This window comes from Ochotona curzoniae, unplaced genomic scaffold, assembly GCF_017591425.1.
Source record: "Ochotona curzoniae isolate NIBS_2020 unplaced genomic scaffold, NIBS_Ocur_1.0 contig_3819, whole genome shotgun sequence".
NCBI classification, from domain to species: Eukaryota; Metazoa; Chordata; class Mammalia; order Lagomorpha; family Ochotonidae; genus Ochotona; species Ochotona curzoniae.
The window spans coordinates 3,281,534-3,298,099 of record NW_024466004.1 but is presented as its reverse complement, the minus strand read 5'-3'; the positions used below and the strand labels follow the sequence as shown (position 1 = coordinate 3,298,099).

Sequence of the window (16,566 nt, the reverse complement as noted above, 5' to 3'; positions counted from 1 at the left end):
TTCTCTGCACAGAGCACGGCCAGTGGCTCCCAACCTCACACAGTCCTGCTGCCCTCACCCCTCACACCTCTGCTATGATCCTGTTTCATAAAGGACACTGCCTGTCTGGCCCACATAGTCCTGCTGTGGCACTGGGTGGGGGGAGCATCTGTGGATTATCTGGTCTAATGAAAGAGCGAAACCCCTTCACTAAGAACACGAACTGAGGTGCCAACACAGCAGCGGCAGATGGCAGGCCCCAGGTCCTTCTGTGGGTTCCATGTGAGACCCCCAAATCCATCAGACAATGGAAAACGAGATCCTGTAAGTAGCATCTCTAGACACACGTTGTCTTAAAATCACAGAGTCCTGTCCTCTGCTCCGCGGACCTTGTGAATCACGAAGAGCCATTCCACAAATCCCCTCCACTCCCTTCTGCTCAGCCTCCCGCTGACACGGCGCTCAGCCTGGCTCAGCCTGACTCATGATAACTCAATTAGATTTCGTGCTCTCGACACGCTGCCCACCTCAACCACATTATCAGAATTGATAGCTTGCCCCGGCACACGGCCATCCGGCCCCTGGTCCTCATTTATCGCAGGACAGCCCTTCTGCTGCTGCTTGGCAGAGGCTGTGGCTCTTCCTCAGCAGCCCGTGGCCTCCGCGCATGGCTAGCGTCTACTCTGGATGCCGGCTCCTCCTCCTGAGGCCTTCCCTCGGGTCAGGTGGGCCCCGTCTCTCCTCTACCTGCTGGGCAGCCTCCAGTTACAGAGGGCACTGCCAGGGGACCGTAGGGAGAGGCTGCTGCTCCTGACACCACCTAGGTTACAGAGCTCTGTGCTCGCACCCCTGCTATCCATGTGGGAGACCTGGATGAGCCCTCGGCTGCCAGCTTCCAGCTGGCCCAGCCCTAGTTTTCTAGCCATTTGGGGGGTAAACCCAGCAGGGAAATGATCTCTCTTCTCTACAGTCTCTCCTCTTTTTTTTTTTTTGGTTACTCTGCATTTTAAATAAATAAGTAAATCTTTAAAAACAAAACCCAGAAATACATGTTCATTAAAAAGAAACCAACCAACTCCTTCTGGTGGAAAATGTGCAGGCCTTCCCTGGGTAACCTGGGGCTGGCCTCCCTGCAGCTGCTGGCCTGGCGAGCTGGTCCTCGCCCTGCCCACCCACCTGCCATGCCGCACCCAGCGCAGGCCCTTCCAGCACAGGCTCCCACCTATCACCCCACCCGACCTCCTCTGCGCCATCCACCTCTGCTCCCTGGCCTCTTGATGCAGCAGGGTGCCAGGGCTAGGTCTTTTCTCCTCTCTGTCCACACTCACTTCCTCAAGGATCTCACTTGGGGTATGGCTTTACGAACACCTGGCTGTGGGCACCTGCATTTCCGGGTCCAGTCCAGACCTTCTTCTTTCTGCTGATCTCCAAAATCATGAGACATATCTGTCTAACCCACATGCCCGCCCGCCTAACTAATGGCCTCACACATGCAAACTGAATTCCTAATCTTCTCCACCCCACCCCAACCCTTCCCACAGCCCCGTCCCTCCCTTTCTGCCCTGCTCTACTGACAAAGCAGACCCCTAGTGTGGCCTGTTCTCACAGCCCTACTCTCTCCCACAGACCCTTCATGAGGTCGTTGCTGCAACCCTTATATCCCACCTGCTGCTGACACAACACTCAGAGTGATCCTCTGAAAAGGGGTCAGTCACATGCTTCTGTCCGAGGCCCTCTTGGAGTTCCCTTTCATCCAAAGTAAAAGCCCAAAGTCCTCATAGTGACCTGCGTCCCTGGTGGCTACTTCCCTGTCCTCCTATCTTCTGCCGTGAGATCAATGTCAAGGTCCCTAGTCCAGGCATGCGCTGTGCTGGCCAGTTCCTTGGCCCCAACTCCTCCCCCATAGTTTGCAAGCCTTGCCCCCTGACCCTTTTAAAGCCTTTGCCCAGTGCCATCTTCTCAGCATTCTATTCTAAATGGCAACTTCTCCCTTCACTACCACCTAATCAACCCTTTACCCCATTCTACTTTTAAGAATGACTAGTCTCTGGGGCCGGCACAAATGCTCAACCAGCTAATCGTGTGCCTCCAAGTGTCGACATCCCAGATAGGCACTGCTTGTGTCCTGGCTGCTCTGCTTTCCATCCAGCTCCCTACTTACGGCCTAGGAAAGCAGTGGAAGATGGTCCAAGTCCTTGGGACCCTGCACCTGCATGGGAGACCCGAAACAGGCTCCTGGCTCCTGGCTTCAGACTGGCCCCATTGTGGTCATTTGGGGAGTGAACCAGAGGATGGAAAATCCTTCTCACTGTCCCTACTTTTCTCTGTAAATCTGTCTTCCTAATAAAAATAAATAAACCTTTTTAAAAGGGCTCATTCCTTATCACTTTATAACATTTTAAAACATTTACTGTTTACAATGCTTTTGCTTATTGGATGCTTTCTCCCTGTCTAGCACGTCAGCTCTATGAGAACAGAGGCTCGGTGTGTTTCACTTCTCAGGACATCTGTGCTCTTGCCACGCCCAGCACACAGCAGGCATGCGATACATAACGGTTGGTGAATGAACAGCAGATCTCTCAGGCTCACCCACACACTCTGCAGCCTTTCCTGCACAAAAGCCCTTTCCACACGCAGCAACCCCTCTGGGAGGGACAACCTCTCTGAGTAACCCCCGTCCTTGCTCCTTTGCAGCCGAGTACCTGCCAAGGCACCCTCTCTCTGCGCTTTCAGGACCCAGCTCCCATTCGGGCATTCCTTCCCCGTTCAGGCCCAGCTTCTAGGCTGCTCACCTGAAAGTCCTCTTCGTCCAGGATCTCCTTCCTCCACTTGATCAAGAAGGCAGCACACACATAGAGATGAAAATGAGAGAACCCTTCTGGCTCAGACTGGGAAGGGAAAGAGAGAGGAGCTGCTAAGCCCTGACAACGAGCCAGCTCTGGTCCTCTAGGCCTTCTAGAAGGCAGAAGAACAGCATAACACCTGTTTCATGGCTGGACACACAGGGGCCAGAAAGGATCCAACTGAGGCCCCGCCTGGACGGCAGAAAAACGGGATGGGCATGTAGGGGGGTCCGTGCAGTTCCCTCTGGCAGGGTAGGGAGCTGGGCATCCAGGGCACCCTGGGAAGAGAGGGCAGGGGCTTCCTGATACCTGGTAAGTGTCCCACAGGCGGATGGTGCAGCGAAGCGGAAGCTCCCGCATCAACAGGTTGTTCATCCAGCGGAAGGCAAACTGCAGGTATTCGACCTCGTACCTCCTGAAGTGATTATGCACCTGCTCTGAAACAGGAAGCACCATTGGTCCCAAGGTCATGAACCAAGAGCTCTGACCCTGACAGGATCACATAAATCAAAAAGTTAGTTTCCGGGCCCGGCGGTATGGCCTAGCGGCTAAAGTCCTCGCCTTGAACGCGCCAGGATCCCATATGGTCACCGGTTCTAATCCCAGCAGCTCCACTTCCCATCCAGCTCCCTGCTTGTGGCCTGGGAAAGCAGTCGAGGATGGCCCAAAGCTTTGGCACCCTGAACCTGTGTGGGATACCGGAAGAAGTTCCTGGATCCTGGCTTCGGATTGGCATAGCATCGGCCTTTGCTCTCACTTGGGGAGTGAACCATTGGACAAAATATCTTCCTCTCTGTCTCTCCTCCTCTCTGTATATCTGCCTTTCCAATAAATAAATAAATCTTTAAAAAAAAATTAGTTTCCTTTGCTTGATCCCCAGTTCCCAGGGAGCCAGACACAGAGAGACCAAGAGGCTCCTGCATCCTTCACATTGTTCACACTGGACTCTGTTGCCATGCAGTGACACTGCAGGGCCCCCTGTCATGTCCCACAGTGATCGCCTAGGTGCGATCTGCCTTCCAGGGGCCTGCTTTGGCCACAGGGCAGGAGATGGAAGGTTCTTGCGGTTGCCTTGCCTTATCACTCACCAGAGAAAGAGCCAGACTGGGAGAGAATGTTGGAGGGCACCTTGGCCACCTTCCCAGTGGTGTGGATTCCTCTGCAGCATCCCTGGCAGATGGCAGGCGGCAGGGCCTGAACCACTGGCTGCAGTCAAGGGCAGCCTCCTGCATGGACACACTGCGTGATTCACTACCACGTGCTCCATCGTATTCGACCAGCCACCTGCTAACTGCCATCACTCGGGGCCTGTGTGTTCTTCTGGAGCAAGGCAAAACAAGCCTGATCCCTTGTGACAGTTCTCCAGAGAAGGCTCATGGAATCTGTCTTCTCCAGTCTACAAATCTAAAGAATAGAAACAGGTGCTCCTACCACAGCAGTGTTGAGGATGAGAAAATATAAGTGCTTACAGCACTACCTGGCAGGTGGTAAATATTTAATACAAATTTGAAAGAACTAATAACAATGATTAATGCTGGCAAGAGGAATTTAAGGACGGGAGAGGATTTCTACTTATTTTGTACTTTCCTGAACTGTTTACATTTTTGGAATCAACAAGTTTGAGCATCACTTCCCTAGTGCTAAAAAATGACAAAGATATATTCATTTAAAAGTCGTTAGTCCTGGGGCTGGTGGTGTGGCACATCCAGGTAAACAGCTGCCCACAGGCTGGCATCGCATGTAAGAGGGCCAGTTCGAGTCCGAGATGATTCTGATTCCATTCCATTCCAGCTTCCTGCTAATGCACCAGGAAAGGCATTGGAAGATGGCTGAAGTACTTGGGCTCATGTGGCTCCTGTGGGAGATCCAGGTGGAGGTCCTGGCTTCTGGCTGTAGCCTGGCCCAGCCCTGGCTGATGTGGTAATTTGGGGAGTAAACCAGCAGATGCAAGATTTCTCTTTCTCTTCCTCTGTTACTAAGCCTTTCAAATATGTAAATACTTTTTTTTTTTTTAATTAAAAAGGAAGTCCATGTTTCTGAATCACTGTGTCTTTATCTATCAGGAATGTACAAGGGAAGGAAGAAACAAGGACACAGTAGAAGGTGGGCAAAACCATCGTCTCCTTCCCTGGGCAGGCAGCTTGGCACCAGAAGAGGGTAGCGTACACCCGCCCTGCACTGTGGGGCAGGGTGCAGAACCCTTGGCGAAGGTCCACCAAGGAGCTGACAGCTGGCCAGGGAGAGAACACCCAGAGGGAGGGAGCACTACACATCTGACATGCAGGGAATGGTTGCAAAGAAGCCACACGGCTGGGAGACAGAAATTCCAAATTACAGAAGGAAGCTGGAGTGACTGGACAGAATCAAGGAAGGTTTCCATGAGAAGAGAACCTAGGAAAGGAGAGATACAATTCTGGTTGGCAGATACTAAACCTCTGCTTGGATCCACACAGAGGAATTAGCTGGTGTGGCAAAAGCTGGAATCCTACTGCAGTTTCTCTATGCGGTATGAGATGAGCTCACGGTCTGGCCCTATGTGCCCCTAGGAAGCTAATCCTGACTTGTCTTTCTGGGCCTCGGTTTCCCACCAGTCAACAGCAGAGCTTCTCACAATGCCTTTAAATTGTAACATTCCACGCTCCTAGGCCAGACAGCAACTGTAAGGCCCAAGAAGAGCCACATCTCAACTCCCCAGTCCAATCCAAATCACAGGAAGCTGTAGTGAGCCCTCCTGGGGTCCTGGCCAGACCCAAGTGCCCTGGGGTGCAGGCCAGGAGCTCTGAAATCTATCACCTTATGAAGGACAAGGACAAGGCCCAGACTCAAGACCAAAGGCAATGGAGAGCCTCAGGAGGTTTCATTGCAATAGCTGGATGCAGAAGCAGGATATGACCTCAGAAAGAGGCAGGTATGGGAAGAGGGCTGGGAAGAGGATTAAGTGTATGGAGGAGGCAGCTCCTTCTTGGAGGAAACTGCAGCAATCCAGGGATGGCAGGAGGGCAAATTGCGGGGAGATATGGAAGGAATAGGGACGCGACTTGGATATAGAACACCAGGGGGAAATGAGCTCAGATGACAGCAGAGCTTTCAGCTTTCCCTCCCTGGGATGCGGAAGGATGCTGGTGAGTGTGCTGGTGGGAGAGGGCGGGCTGGCAAGGGCAGGAGTGCTAGGAACCTACCATCAATCCGGCTGACGAGCTCTTCCAGGGCCTTGACCTTCTTCTGAATCCCTGGCTGTGCAAAGGTGTAGTTATCCTGCAAATGCCACAGAGCTGGGTTGAGCAGGGACTCCCCACAGCTGTGGTGTTCACCGGAACATGTTTAAAAGCAAAAGCTGCCTTTTGTTGGGGGTGGTGGGAACTAAGCAAAGTTGACAAAGCCCTGTGTTGTGGAAGCAAACCCAGATGCTTGGCGTTCCCAAAAGAAACTTACTCCACGGACAAAGGCATTACACATCTGTCCATGGCTGTTTGGAAGCTGAAAAGCTAACGAAGGACACAGAGACAGAACAAAAGTGTGCATGTGTGTGGCGGTGGTGGAGGGAGCCTGCCCAACATAGAAGAGAAATAAACAAACCAAAGCCCTGAAGGGAGCCCCAGGGCACACTCACCTGGATCCCGTCCAGCAGCTTGCTCATGCACCAGAAACTGTCAGCCTCAATGCTGCGCAGCATGTCCTGAGACAAGTTGGTCACATCAAAGTTCTCCACATCCTCTTCTGCAAAACAGAAGGTGGACAGAGTGCAGCGCTCTGATCCAACACACAGAGAGAAAGACAGAGCCTGGTGTCTTCAACAGGGCCTGGAAGCCTGAGAAGCAAGCTGATCCATTGCCAAAGACCCAAGGCGCGCCCTTCCACGCCCATTATCAGGTGGCCAAGCAACAAGGGGCCCCTTACATCAGTCCATCTGGATGGACCCTGCATTTATCCACTCTGTGGGAGAAAATGACACTCAATGAGCGTCACTTAGCCCATGGAAAAGGTCTAGAAAATCTGATTTCAAAATTTCAGAGAGCTGCCCAGTGCACTGCCACTTAACATATAGTAAGAATAGCTGGTCTCAGAGACCCTATGGTTCACTTCAAAAATGGAAAGACAATTCTGATAAGGCAGACCTGTAGCCTGCCAACTCACAAGTGCAGGCTGTGTGGTGTGTATGGTGTATTTGTGGGGGGGTGTCATGTACCAAGCCTGTGAGTGCCCTGGGTGGAATGGATTTCCAGGACAGGTTCTGAAACGCACCGACCACAAAAGGTAACTCCAGGAACAAGAACAGTCCCTTAGGCAATATAGCTGAGGCATGTTACATTACACAGCTGCATCTTGAAATTCACAAAGATCACAGCCTACAAAGACACAGTAGGAAATTCTGTGTTAAGTAAATCTACTTAAGTTTGTTTATCCAGCACTTCCCACATTTATGAGAGCAATTCAAAAAAACTCATGGAAAATGAAATTAAGATATTCTGGTGCAAAAATTTTGAAATCCTCGCATGCATAGTTTTTTCCCACAATATACACTGCTGTGAACTTTTTGAAAGCTCTTTTTATTTAGTCACAAAAAAGCTTTAACATTAAGAAAAAAATTTTTGTTTTTAGAGACAGAGGAAGGGGGGTGGGGCAAAAACAGACAGAACACTTCCATTCACTGGTTCATTCCCCAATTGTCTGCAGTGTCTGGGGGTAGAGCTGGGAATGTAATCTCCCACACGGGTGGCAGGAACCAGTTACTTGAGCTATCACTGCTATGTCCCAGAGTTGGCATTGGCAGGACACTGGAGTCAGAAAAGGGAGCCTGGCGTAGAATCCAGGCATGCTGATATGGGATGTAGACACCCAAACCACTAGGCCACACACATGGTTCCCCACAGGGCCTCGATGAAAAAGAACCATCAGCCTCTCCAATACGTAAGCCTCTCTCTGTCAACCAGACAGGCTCCAGCATACTGTCAGAAATCACCCAGAGATGCACAGGCCATTGAACTTTGTGCCCTTGGCAGCTCTTCTCCTTGGACTCATAAGCCATGTTTTCCAAACGGGTCCCTGTGGTCCCTAGAGCTACTGAGACACAGGGATCAGTTGGAGGCATTCAGAAGCCACCCTTCCAGGTGAGAGGATGATCACTAAGTCCTGCATCTCAATCTCCTTGTGGCAACATAAACAACTCCTGGATTCTCTCCCTGCTTAAAGAGCTGTTCTTTATGGACATCAAGGGCTATTACAAAAAAAAAAAAAAAAAAACCCTTTTGGGGAGGGCACGGTACTTTGCCAGGAAATCTATGACCCTGGAAATGACCTAAAAGTCTGGCTTGATGTATGGCCAGAGTTAATGCACGCAAAGTGCTAGCCACACTGTCTGGCACACATCAGGCCTGCTGCAGTTGTTTTAGAGGAGGTTTATTAGGAATCTTTAATGACACAGGAAAGTGTTCAGGGGAGAGAGCAAGGTACGAGTGATTTATGGTATACTTTCAGCTACTGTACATACAATATTTATGTGTGTTTATGGAAGCACAGAGGAAAGGCAAAATATATCGCAAGGTTTATAGTGTTTATTCCCCAAGTGGCAGGGATAAAGGATTTTATTTTCCTTAAGCTTTACTGGAATTTTCAAAATTTCTGTAATAAGCATAATTTTCTGCCAGGAAAAAAAAAAGTACTCATTATTTTAGCAAAAAAAGGAGCCACTACTGACTACAATTTGCTTTCTATCATCAAAAAAGAATAAAGAAATGGAAAAAAAAAAAGAATAAAAAATATTTTGTAAAAGGACATTAAGCTTGCAGAAACTAAAATATTTAGGTAATAAATAAAGGTCCATTTGAGAGATCATTTTTACAAAGCCTTTGTGACCAGCATCACTTTCCTATCTTAAACACTTATTATGCAGTGCTTTGGGCCATATGTATAATCATCACATATATTATCATTTAATATTACACTTACTAATTACACGATACTAGGTTCTATGTGCCAGCTGCCCACACTTGACCTATCTATCCATGCTGCTGGGGATAGACACTTGGCTTGCCTCCACCACACCAACAGTGTCCAGGGTATGTGTCCCCTTTGAGCCTTTGTGCGGCTGCTCTGGGCCAGCTGCTCCAGAAGAGCCCTCCACACATCCACCCCCGAGCAGAAGGGGCACCCTTCCCCTTGTCAGTGAGCCTGGGCTAACAAGGGGCCGATGGGGAGCCAAGGCAGAAGCTCCCTCCGTGTGAACAGGAGAGTGTCAGTCACCTACACGATGGCTCAGGATACCACCCCACCCCTTGTCACACACGGCTCCACAGGGAATCGGAGAATCTTTGCCCACTGGGGAACACTGCAATGCGTGGAAGTGCCTGTGGGAGTGGGGACCACAGGCAGCAGAGCAATCAGCATATGGGTCTCCAACAGGACAATGTGGAGTGCCACAGCCATCTCAGCCCAGGCCGCCTGCAGCAGCTTCGTTCCACACAATGGCAAGTGCTTAATTGCACATTCTGGAGGGCCCTACTTGATGGTTTGGTTGGCTTGTCCTCTCCCTGCAAGCACTGTAATCCCATATGGGTGCTGGCTTATGTTCCAGCTGCTTCATTTTTCATCCTACTCCTTGCTTGTGGCCTGGGAAAGCAATTGAGGATGGCCCAAAGCTTGGAACTCTGCACTTGCGTGGGAGACTTAGAGGAAGCTCCTGGCTCCTGGCTTTGGATCGGCTCAACTCACACAGGAATAAACCAGGGTATGGAAAACTTTTGTTTCTCCTCTTCTCCATAAATCCGATTGTTGCCAGCCGCATCCGTATGCACTGGCCACATGCCGTACCCAAAATGGCGCCGGCCGGAGAAGCCACACCTTGGTGCCTGGTGGAGAGTCACGTAGCTTTCGCGGTACTGCGCAGGCGCCTGCGCAGTGAGCTGCGGCGTGGCCGGCACGTGAACACTGGGGAATGACGAATCCGGCCGCCCAGGACCCTGCATGATCATGACGCCGACCTATCATCGGCGGAGGCGGGGCCAGTCAGCACATAAGAGCAGGCAGCCAGCCGGTGTCGGTGCCCTTTCCTCTTCCTCATCTTGGTGTGCACAATAAAGATTACCGCAGAAGACTTCACTCGCGTCTGCCTCTTATTGCTGGACGATAGGAGTTGTGGGCGCGACATCAGATCTGCCTTTTCAATAAAATAAATAAAATCTTTCCCCCCAAAAAGAAAGAGCAGATTCTAAGGCTCAACCTCAACTCCTCATCTGCTAGGAGGTAACATCAGTACCAGAGTTACAGGATACTGTAAGGATTAAAGGCACAGTGCATGAAAAAGTCTAACAATACTGCTTGGTATTTAAAAAAACATTTAAATGTTACATGACATTCTTCTTATTCTTGATGTTACATTAGTGACAAACATAATTCAGGTATCTGTCATACCTGCCATCCCAAAAAACATCTTAAAAATAACTCATTCTTGAGCCTGTTGCAATAGCCTGGTATTAAATCCTCGCATTGCATATGCCAGGATCCCATATGGGGACCGATTCCTACCTTGGCTGCTCCACTTCCCATCCAGCTCCCTGTTTGTGTCTCGGGAAAGCAGTAGAAGATGGTCCAAGGTCTGGGGATGTTGCATCCACATGGGAGGCCCGGAGGAAGCTCCTGGCTCTGGAATGGCTCAGCTCTGGGTGCTGTGGCCACTCGGGGAGTGACCCAACAGATGGAAGATCTTTCTGTCTCCTTTCTATCTGCCTTTCCAATGAAAATAAATCTTAAAAACAAACAAGTCATTCTCCACAGCTTTCCACTTTTGCCTGGTGGGAAATCTTGACTGGCGCCAGGAGGTCACAAGCAGGTAGGAGTCACCCTCAGAAACTTCACCAAGGCCAAACCTTTATCTGTCCAAGAAGCTAAGGATCAACCATGTCCTGAGCCCTATCTGGGGGCTCCCGGTTGAGGGCTGTGGTCTGCCCACCAGCCCTCTGATCTCTCTGACAGCAGGACAATTTGCCAGCACTTTGGAGAGTAGGAAGAGTTGTCCTCCTGCCTGCTGGGAGGGTAAAAATCACACATTTCGCCAAAAACTGTGAGCCTCACACACCAGCACAAAGCAGTGGGGAAAAGGAGGAGCGAGAGCTCTCTGCGGGCTTCATTCGGCATAAACAGTCTGTTCTGGAGGATTATTAAACATCCACTTGAGGAAATTCAACACATAATTGGAGCTGGAATGGGAACCCATACCAGCGGCGTGGTCTTGGATGAGGAGGCATCGCTGGTTGTCATGGCAGAGCACACGGCAGCCGGGGCTTGGCCTGGAGGGAATGAGACTTTAAGGGATGTTTTATGGCTATTTTCAGAGGCAGAGCATCTGAAAGGAGAAAACTCAAAAAGCTCTTTATAAAACTCAAATTGCCCACTCTGGGCTTGACAAGAACATGTCCATTTATTAGCTGATAAAATGTACTTGAGTGGCGGCCCCAGCCAACTGTTTATTTTGCTGGAACTCGGAGTCCTCCGCCTGAAATCAGCTTCGCATGTGCTTTTAAATGCTCGCTGACAGCTGTGGGAAGAACTGCGTTTGCCTCAGCTGACAAGAGTAACTGCTCAGCAAGTGAGCCAGCGTGGCTCCAGGCACCTCCCAGGGCTCGCCTGTGACCCCTGGGTGATTTCCACACTTCACAGCCTCCTGGGCCATGGTGATCATCGGTCTCACAGTGTGACTGGGAGATCTGAGGCCTAGGTGCTGATGGCCTTTCTGTTATTCTGGCTTAACTGATGCAGTCTTTATAAAAGAAATAAAATAAATCCCTAGCTTCATGGGGCAGGCATTTTGGCACAGATCATGATATTACAATATCAACATTCCATCTGAATGCAGGTTCAAGTCTCAGCTGCTCCACTTCTGATCCAGCTCCCTTCTTATAATCCTGGGGAGGCAGCAGAGGATGGCCCAAGCCCTTAGGTCCCTGCCACATGAGACGCCGACATGGAGTTCCTGTTTGGGCTCAGCCCAGCCCTGGATACTGCAGCCATGTGGGGGAATGAACCAGCGGACTGAAGTGCATTCTTTCTCTATAACTCTACCTTTCAAACAAAACTTTTTTTTTTAAGATTTATTTATTTATTTATTTATTTTTTAAGATTTATTTTTATTATTATTTTTTTTATTGGAAAGGCGGATATACAGAGACGAGAGACAGAGAGGAAGATCTTCCGTCCGATGATTCACTCCCCAAGTGAGCGCAACAGCCGATGCTATGCTGATCCGAAGCCAGGAGCCTCTTCTGGGTCTCCCACGCGGGTGCAGGGTCCCAAAGCTTTGGGCCGTCCTCGACTGCTTTCCCGGGCCACAGGCAGGGAGCTGGAAGGGAAGCGGGGCTGCCGGGATAGAACCAGTGCCCATATGGGATCCCGGGTGTGCAAGGCGAGGACCTTAACCACTTGCACCACCGCGCCGGGCCCTATTTATTTATTTTTATTACAAGGATATACAGAGAGGAGGAGAGACAGAGAGGAAGATCTTCCGTCCGATGATTCACTCCCCAGGTGAGCCGCAATGGCCGGTACAACGCCGATCCGAAGCCGGGAACCCAGAACCTCTTCCAGGTCTCCGACACCGGTGCAGGGTCCCAAAGTTTTGGGCCGTCCTCGACTGCTTTCCTAGGCCACAAGCAGGGCTGCTGGATGGGAAGTGGGGCTGTCGTGATAGAACCGGCGCCCATACGGGATCCCGGCACATTCAAGGCGAGGACTTTAACCACTAGGCTATGCTGCCGGGCCCATCAAACAAATCTTTTTAACCTACATTTGGAAGAATATCCTACATAGTATTTTTTGATCACAAAGGTAAACTCAAGGAAAGAAAGAAACGAAACAAAAGTTTAAAGACTTAAACCAGAAAAACACACTTTAAAAATGTCAAGAAATTCAGGCCCAACACGATAGCATAGCAGTTAACGTCCTCGTTTTGAATGTGCCAGGATCTCATATGGGCACTGGTTCTAATCCCGGCAGCCCTGCTTCCCATCCAGCTCCCTGCTTGTGGCCTGGGAAAGCAGTCAAGGATGGCCCAAAGCCTTGGGACCCTGCACCCGTGTGGCAGACCCGGAAGAGGCTCCTGGCTCCTGACTGGCGCAGTACCAGCCATTGCAGTCACTTGGAGAGTGAGTCATCGGATGGAAGATCTTCCTCTCTGTCTCTCCTCCTCTCTGTATATCTGCCTTTCCAATAAAAATAAACCTTAAAAAAAAGTGTCAAGGAATTCATCTTACCAACTTATATGTAATAATAATAATTATTATATTTAATCTGAGAGGCAAAGCGACAGAAAGAGTTCCCAGTGCCTGGGCTACTCCCCGAACACCCGCAATAGCCAGGGTGAACCAGGAGGCTATAAACTCAATCCAGTCTCCCAGGTGGGTAGCAGGCTGCCAACTACTTGAGTCATCAGCACCGCCCCCCAAGGTGTGCGTTTGGAAGTCAGGAGCTGTGGCTAGGAATTGAACCCACGTACTCGGGTATGGGTCAGATCTTTACAAGGCCAAATGCCTCTTTGCTGGCATCGTCCGACAAGGACTAAAGGCAGCAGCCGGGGTGATAACACTAATGCAAACCTGTAGCATGGGGAGGCCAATGGTTAAGTCTGGGAAAGAAAGGAGAGCCATTTCTGAAGAGGAAGTGGCTGCTCCAGAGACAGAGCTGGAGGCGAGTTATTCTGCAGTCTGCACAGAGAACAGGTGTAAGGAGGAGGTTCCGGGCTTTATTTCTGACCTTCGAAGGAGTCTGGCCGCTGTGGAGATGCAGAAGGGCAGCTTAACATTCAGCTCTCCCAAGACCATGCCTGTCAGTCATGCTCGTGACTCTTACCTGGAGTGACTTGAGCTCTGGTCACTCACTGTGGACAACCTGGACACACGCTTTGAGGCAATCTTCACAGGGCAGGGCACTTTGCTAAAGGTATGCGACAATCCAATATAAAGTCCACACTTACAAAAGGCAGTATGTCCTCAAGAAGACAGTAGGGAAAGCCCACAAGTCTTGTGGTCAATTTCCTCTTTGGTCTCAAACATCAAGCTGGACAGGGAAGAAGGATGCGGCTGCAAAGTGGACGTGACAAAAGGAGGAGGTGACACCTCCCAGGAATAGAGGCTCGGGAGGGAGAGCTCATTTCACAAGGTCCCAGCTACACCTGGCTGTGTGCAGCTCAACTCCTCTGAAAATGTGAACGCTAACTATTGAGGACTAGCTATAGGGCTCACCCCCCGCCCTGCCATGGCTCCAGGACTCAGCCACAGCAGCAGCTCATTACCCTGGCTCACCACCTGGGTTAAAATCAGCCTTGCCCATGTGGCTCATCCATGCCCCTTTCCCAGCTTTGTTTTCATTCCAAGTAGCTGCCACAATCTGACAAGTCCTTCAACTGTTTTCTTTTGTAAAAAAATTTACTGTCTATTTAAACTCTGTAAGGAAGCTCTTATATGTTTAAAATTTTTTTTTAAATTTTCATTTTAATTAAAAGGCAGAGACAGACTCAAAGAGATAGAGTGAGACAGAGAGAGATCTTCCATGTACTGGTTCACCTGCTAAATGCCTACAAGAGCCAGGGCCAGGCCAGATTGAAGCAAGGATCCATACCTTCAGCTGGGTCTCCCATGTGGGTGGCTGGGGCCTGAGCACCTGGGCCATCCCCTGCTGCCTCCCAGGGTGTACATTATCAGGAAGCTGGATCAGGGTGGAATATGTTCTCCAACACAGGTTGTCAGCATCCCAAGTGGAAACCCAACTGCCACAGCAGGTGCTTAGCACCCAGGAGTTTTTGGTAATGTCTAATTTTAGTATAGTAAGCCGTGCTTCTGTGCAGTGGTGTGTTTTGACACGTGCATACAACCGCAGTAAGAGACTGCCCTGGTCCAAACAGAACGTTTCTGTGGCCCTGCACAGATCTCCTCCCTCCTGCCCCAGTCAGTCTCCCATTGCAGGCAGCCCTGGCTCTGACTCCTGGCGCCAGTTAGCTTGGCTTGCCTCTGTCTAGGCAGGATCACACAGCACGTGCTGTTCCTGGGATGAGGCTTCTTCTGCTCTGCTCAGTGGTTTCTGGGACACCGCTGCACTTATCGGCAGGGTGCTCCTTCTTACTGTTACATACTAGGCCATGACTCAAATATCTGTTCTCTGGTTGGTGGATATTCGGGTTGTATCAAGTTTCTGTTTAGGAAACTTTCAGTACAAATCTTTTGCGGACAACAAATGTTCATTTTTTTCCTGAATAAATACCTAAACATAGGAAGCAGGGCATTTTGTCTGGTTCTCACGTGGCTGTAACCCCAGCATCAGGAGCAGTGCCCAGCCTGGCACAGGTGCTCAGCAAACACTGGCTGAGCAGTGGTAGTCTGGTATTCCTTAGGAGAGAGAACTTTGGTGAAGGCAGCGAAGTATCAGAAAAGAGTGACTCACTGCCCTCCAGTGGCCGAGCGCAGCCAAGCTGCACTGAATGCTAAGCATCCTGCAGTTTCATCCTAAGTGGACACCAAAACACACGTCACACAGAGTCTAAAGACGTTTAAAACAAGTTCTGGCCTCTCAAAGAATCGCACTTTCTGGCAGCTGTGGGCAGAAAGCAAACACAAACAATTGGTGTGGCACAGTGCAACAGGAGAAAGGCAACGATGACAAGTCTAGGATGACACCACATGGCCACGCTGCAACTGGCTTAGTCTGTGCAAGTGCACTCAGTGAGGTTTGCAAAATGACGACATGGCCAAGGATGGCTTTCTCAGACTGTGTTCTGCTGTTTAGGTGACACAACTGTGGTGCCACTGGGAAGGTTTCCAGAAGGAAGGCAAGTCTCGAAGGGCATGCAAAGATTAGCCCAGGGGAAACAGCAACGTCACAGGACAAGGATTTTGATTAAAAATGCTGAGTCTGGACTGACTTGACAGAAGCAGAGAAGCTGAGTGTGTTAAGCTGTGGGAGGGGGATGCTACTCCCAGGATGTTGAGTACAGGAGCTGTCTGGGCAAGCTCATGTTTCAACAGATTGAGGATGGGTTTGGGGGGATGGAAGCCAGAGGCACACACTTGGGCCATTTCAGCAATCCAGGCCTGACCTAGCAGATCCTAGCGCGGCTCAGGGGGAAGTAGATGATTCAAGAAACATTTAAGACATAAGAATCATGGAGAGAAAAAAGAATAATGCGTGATTCTTGGCATATCTGACCAAAGTGACAGGAAATGCTGCCAATGGAGAGATGAGGCTGGCTGGTGAGGGAGGGAGACGTGTTTGAGCAGAAAGGACAACAAGCCTGAGCAGCCTGGGTGGGTGGCACAGGCTGCAGCTGCCTGAAAGAACTGCCTCTTCCTTCCTCCTGGGTGGGGGACACCTGAGGGGGTTGGCCACCTGAGACTATTTTTCTGCCTCCTTAAGACTAAGTTCGTACCAAAATGATTCAGGTGTGAGCATCACATGCACACAGCCTTTTTTCCTCCATAGTGGCTGGAACGCACATGTGCTGGCTGGAGCACCAACAGCTGTCTTGACTATGAAGATGACAGAAGAAGAAAAGAGATGACACTGGATTCAAAGCATTTTGGAGCAGCCCACAAGTTCCAGGCCAGTGATTTCTGGGCTTCTTATGTGGAAGAAGCAATTGTTTCTTATTTCAAGCACTACTGTTTGGGGTTCTATGCCACAGGCAGCCAAGCTAATCCTAACTGGTGATGCATGACACACACAGGTGAAAATACCATGCAGGAAACGGCACACAGGTCAGAGCTCT

At 50.1% G+C, this 16,566-nt stretch overlaps 1 protein-coding gene across 3 annotated transcripts in view; it reads right to left on the bottom strand.

Annotated features, from left to right (window-relative positions):
• The window catches only part of TBC1D22B (TBC1 domain family member 22B), a 75,728-nt gene that overhangs the window by 9,303 nt on the left and 49,859 nt on the right, over nt 1-16,566 (bottom strand). For 2 of the 3 annotated variants that reach the window (XM_040983296.1, XM_040983295.1), the window contains exons 9-12: nt 6,433-6,572; nt 6,002-6,077; nt 3,132-3,259; nt 2,772-2,867 (exon numbers count right to left, since the gene is read on the bottom strand). In XM_040983296.1, coding sequence (XP_040839230.1) covers nt 2,772-2,867; nt 3,132-3,259; nt 6,002-6,077; nt 6,433-6,572 — 440 coding nt within the window. The remainder of the gene's footprint in view (nt 1-2,771; nt 2,868-3,131; nt 3,260-6,001; nt 6,078-6,432; nt 6,573-16,566) is intronic. The other variant, XM_040983298.1, reaches the window with a different exon arrangement.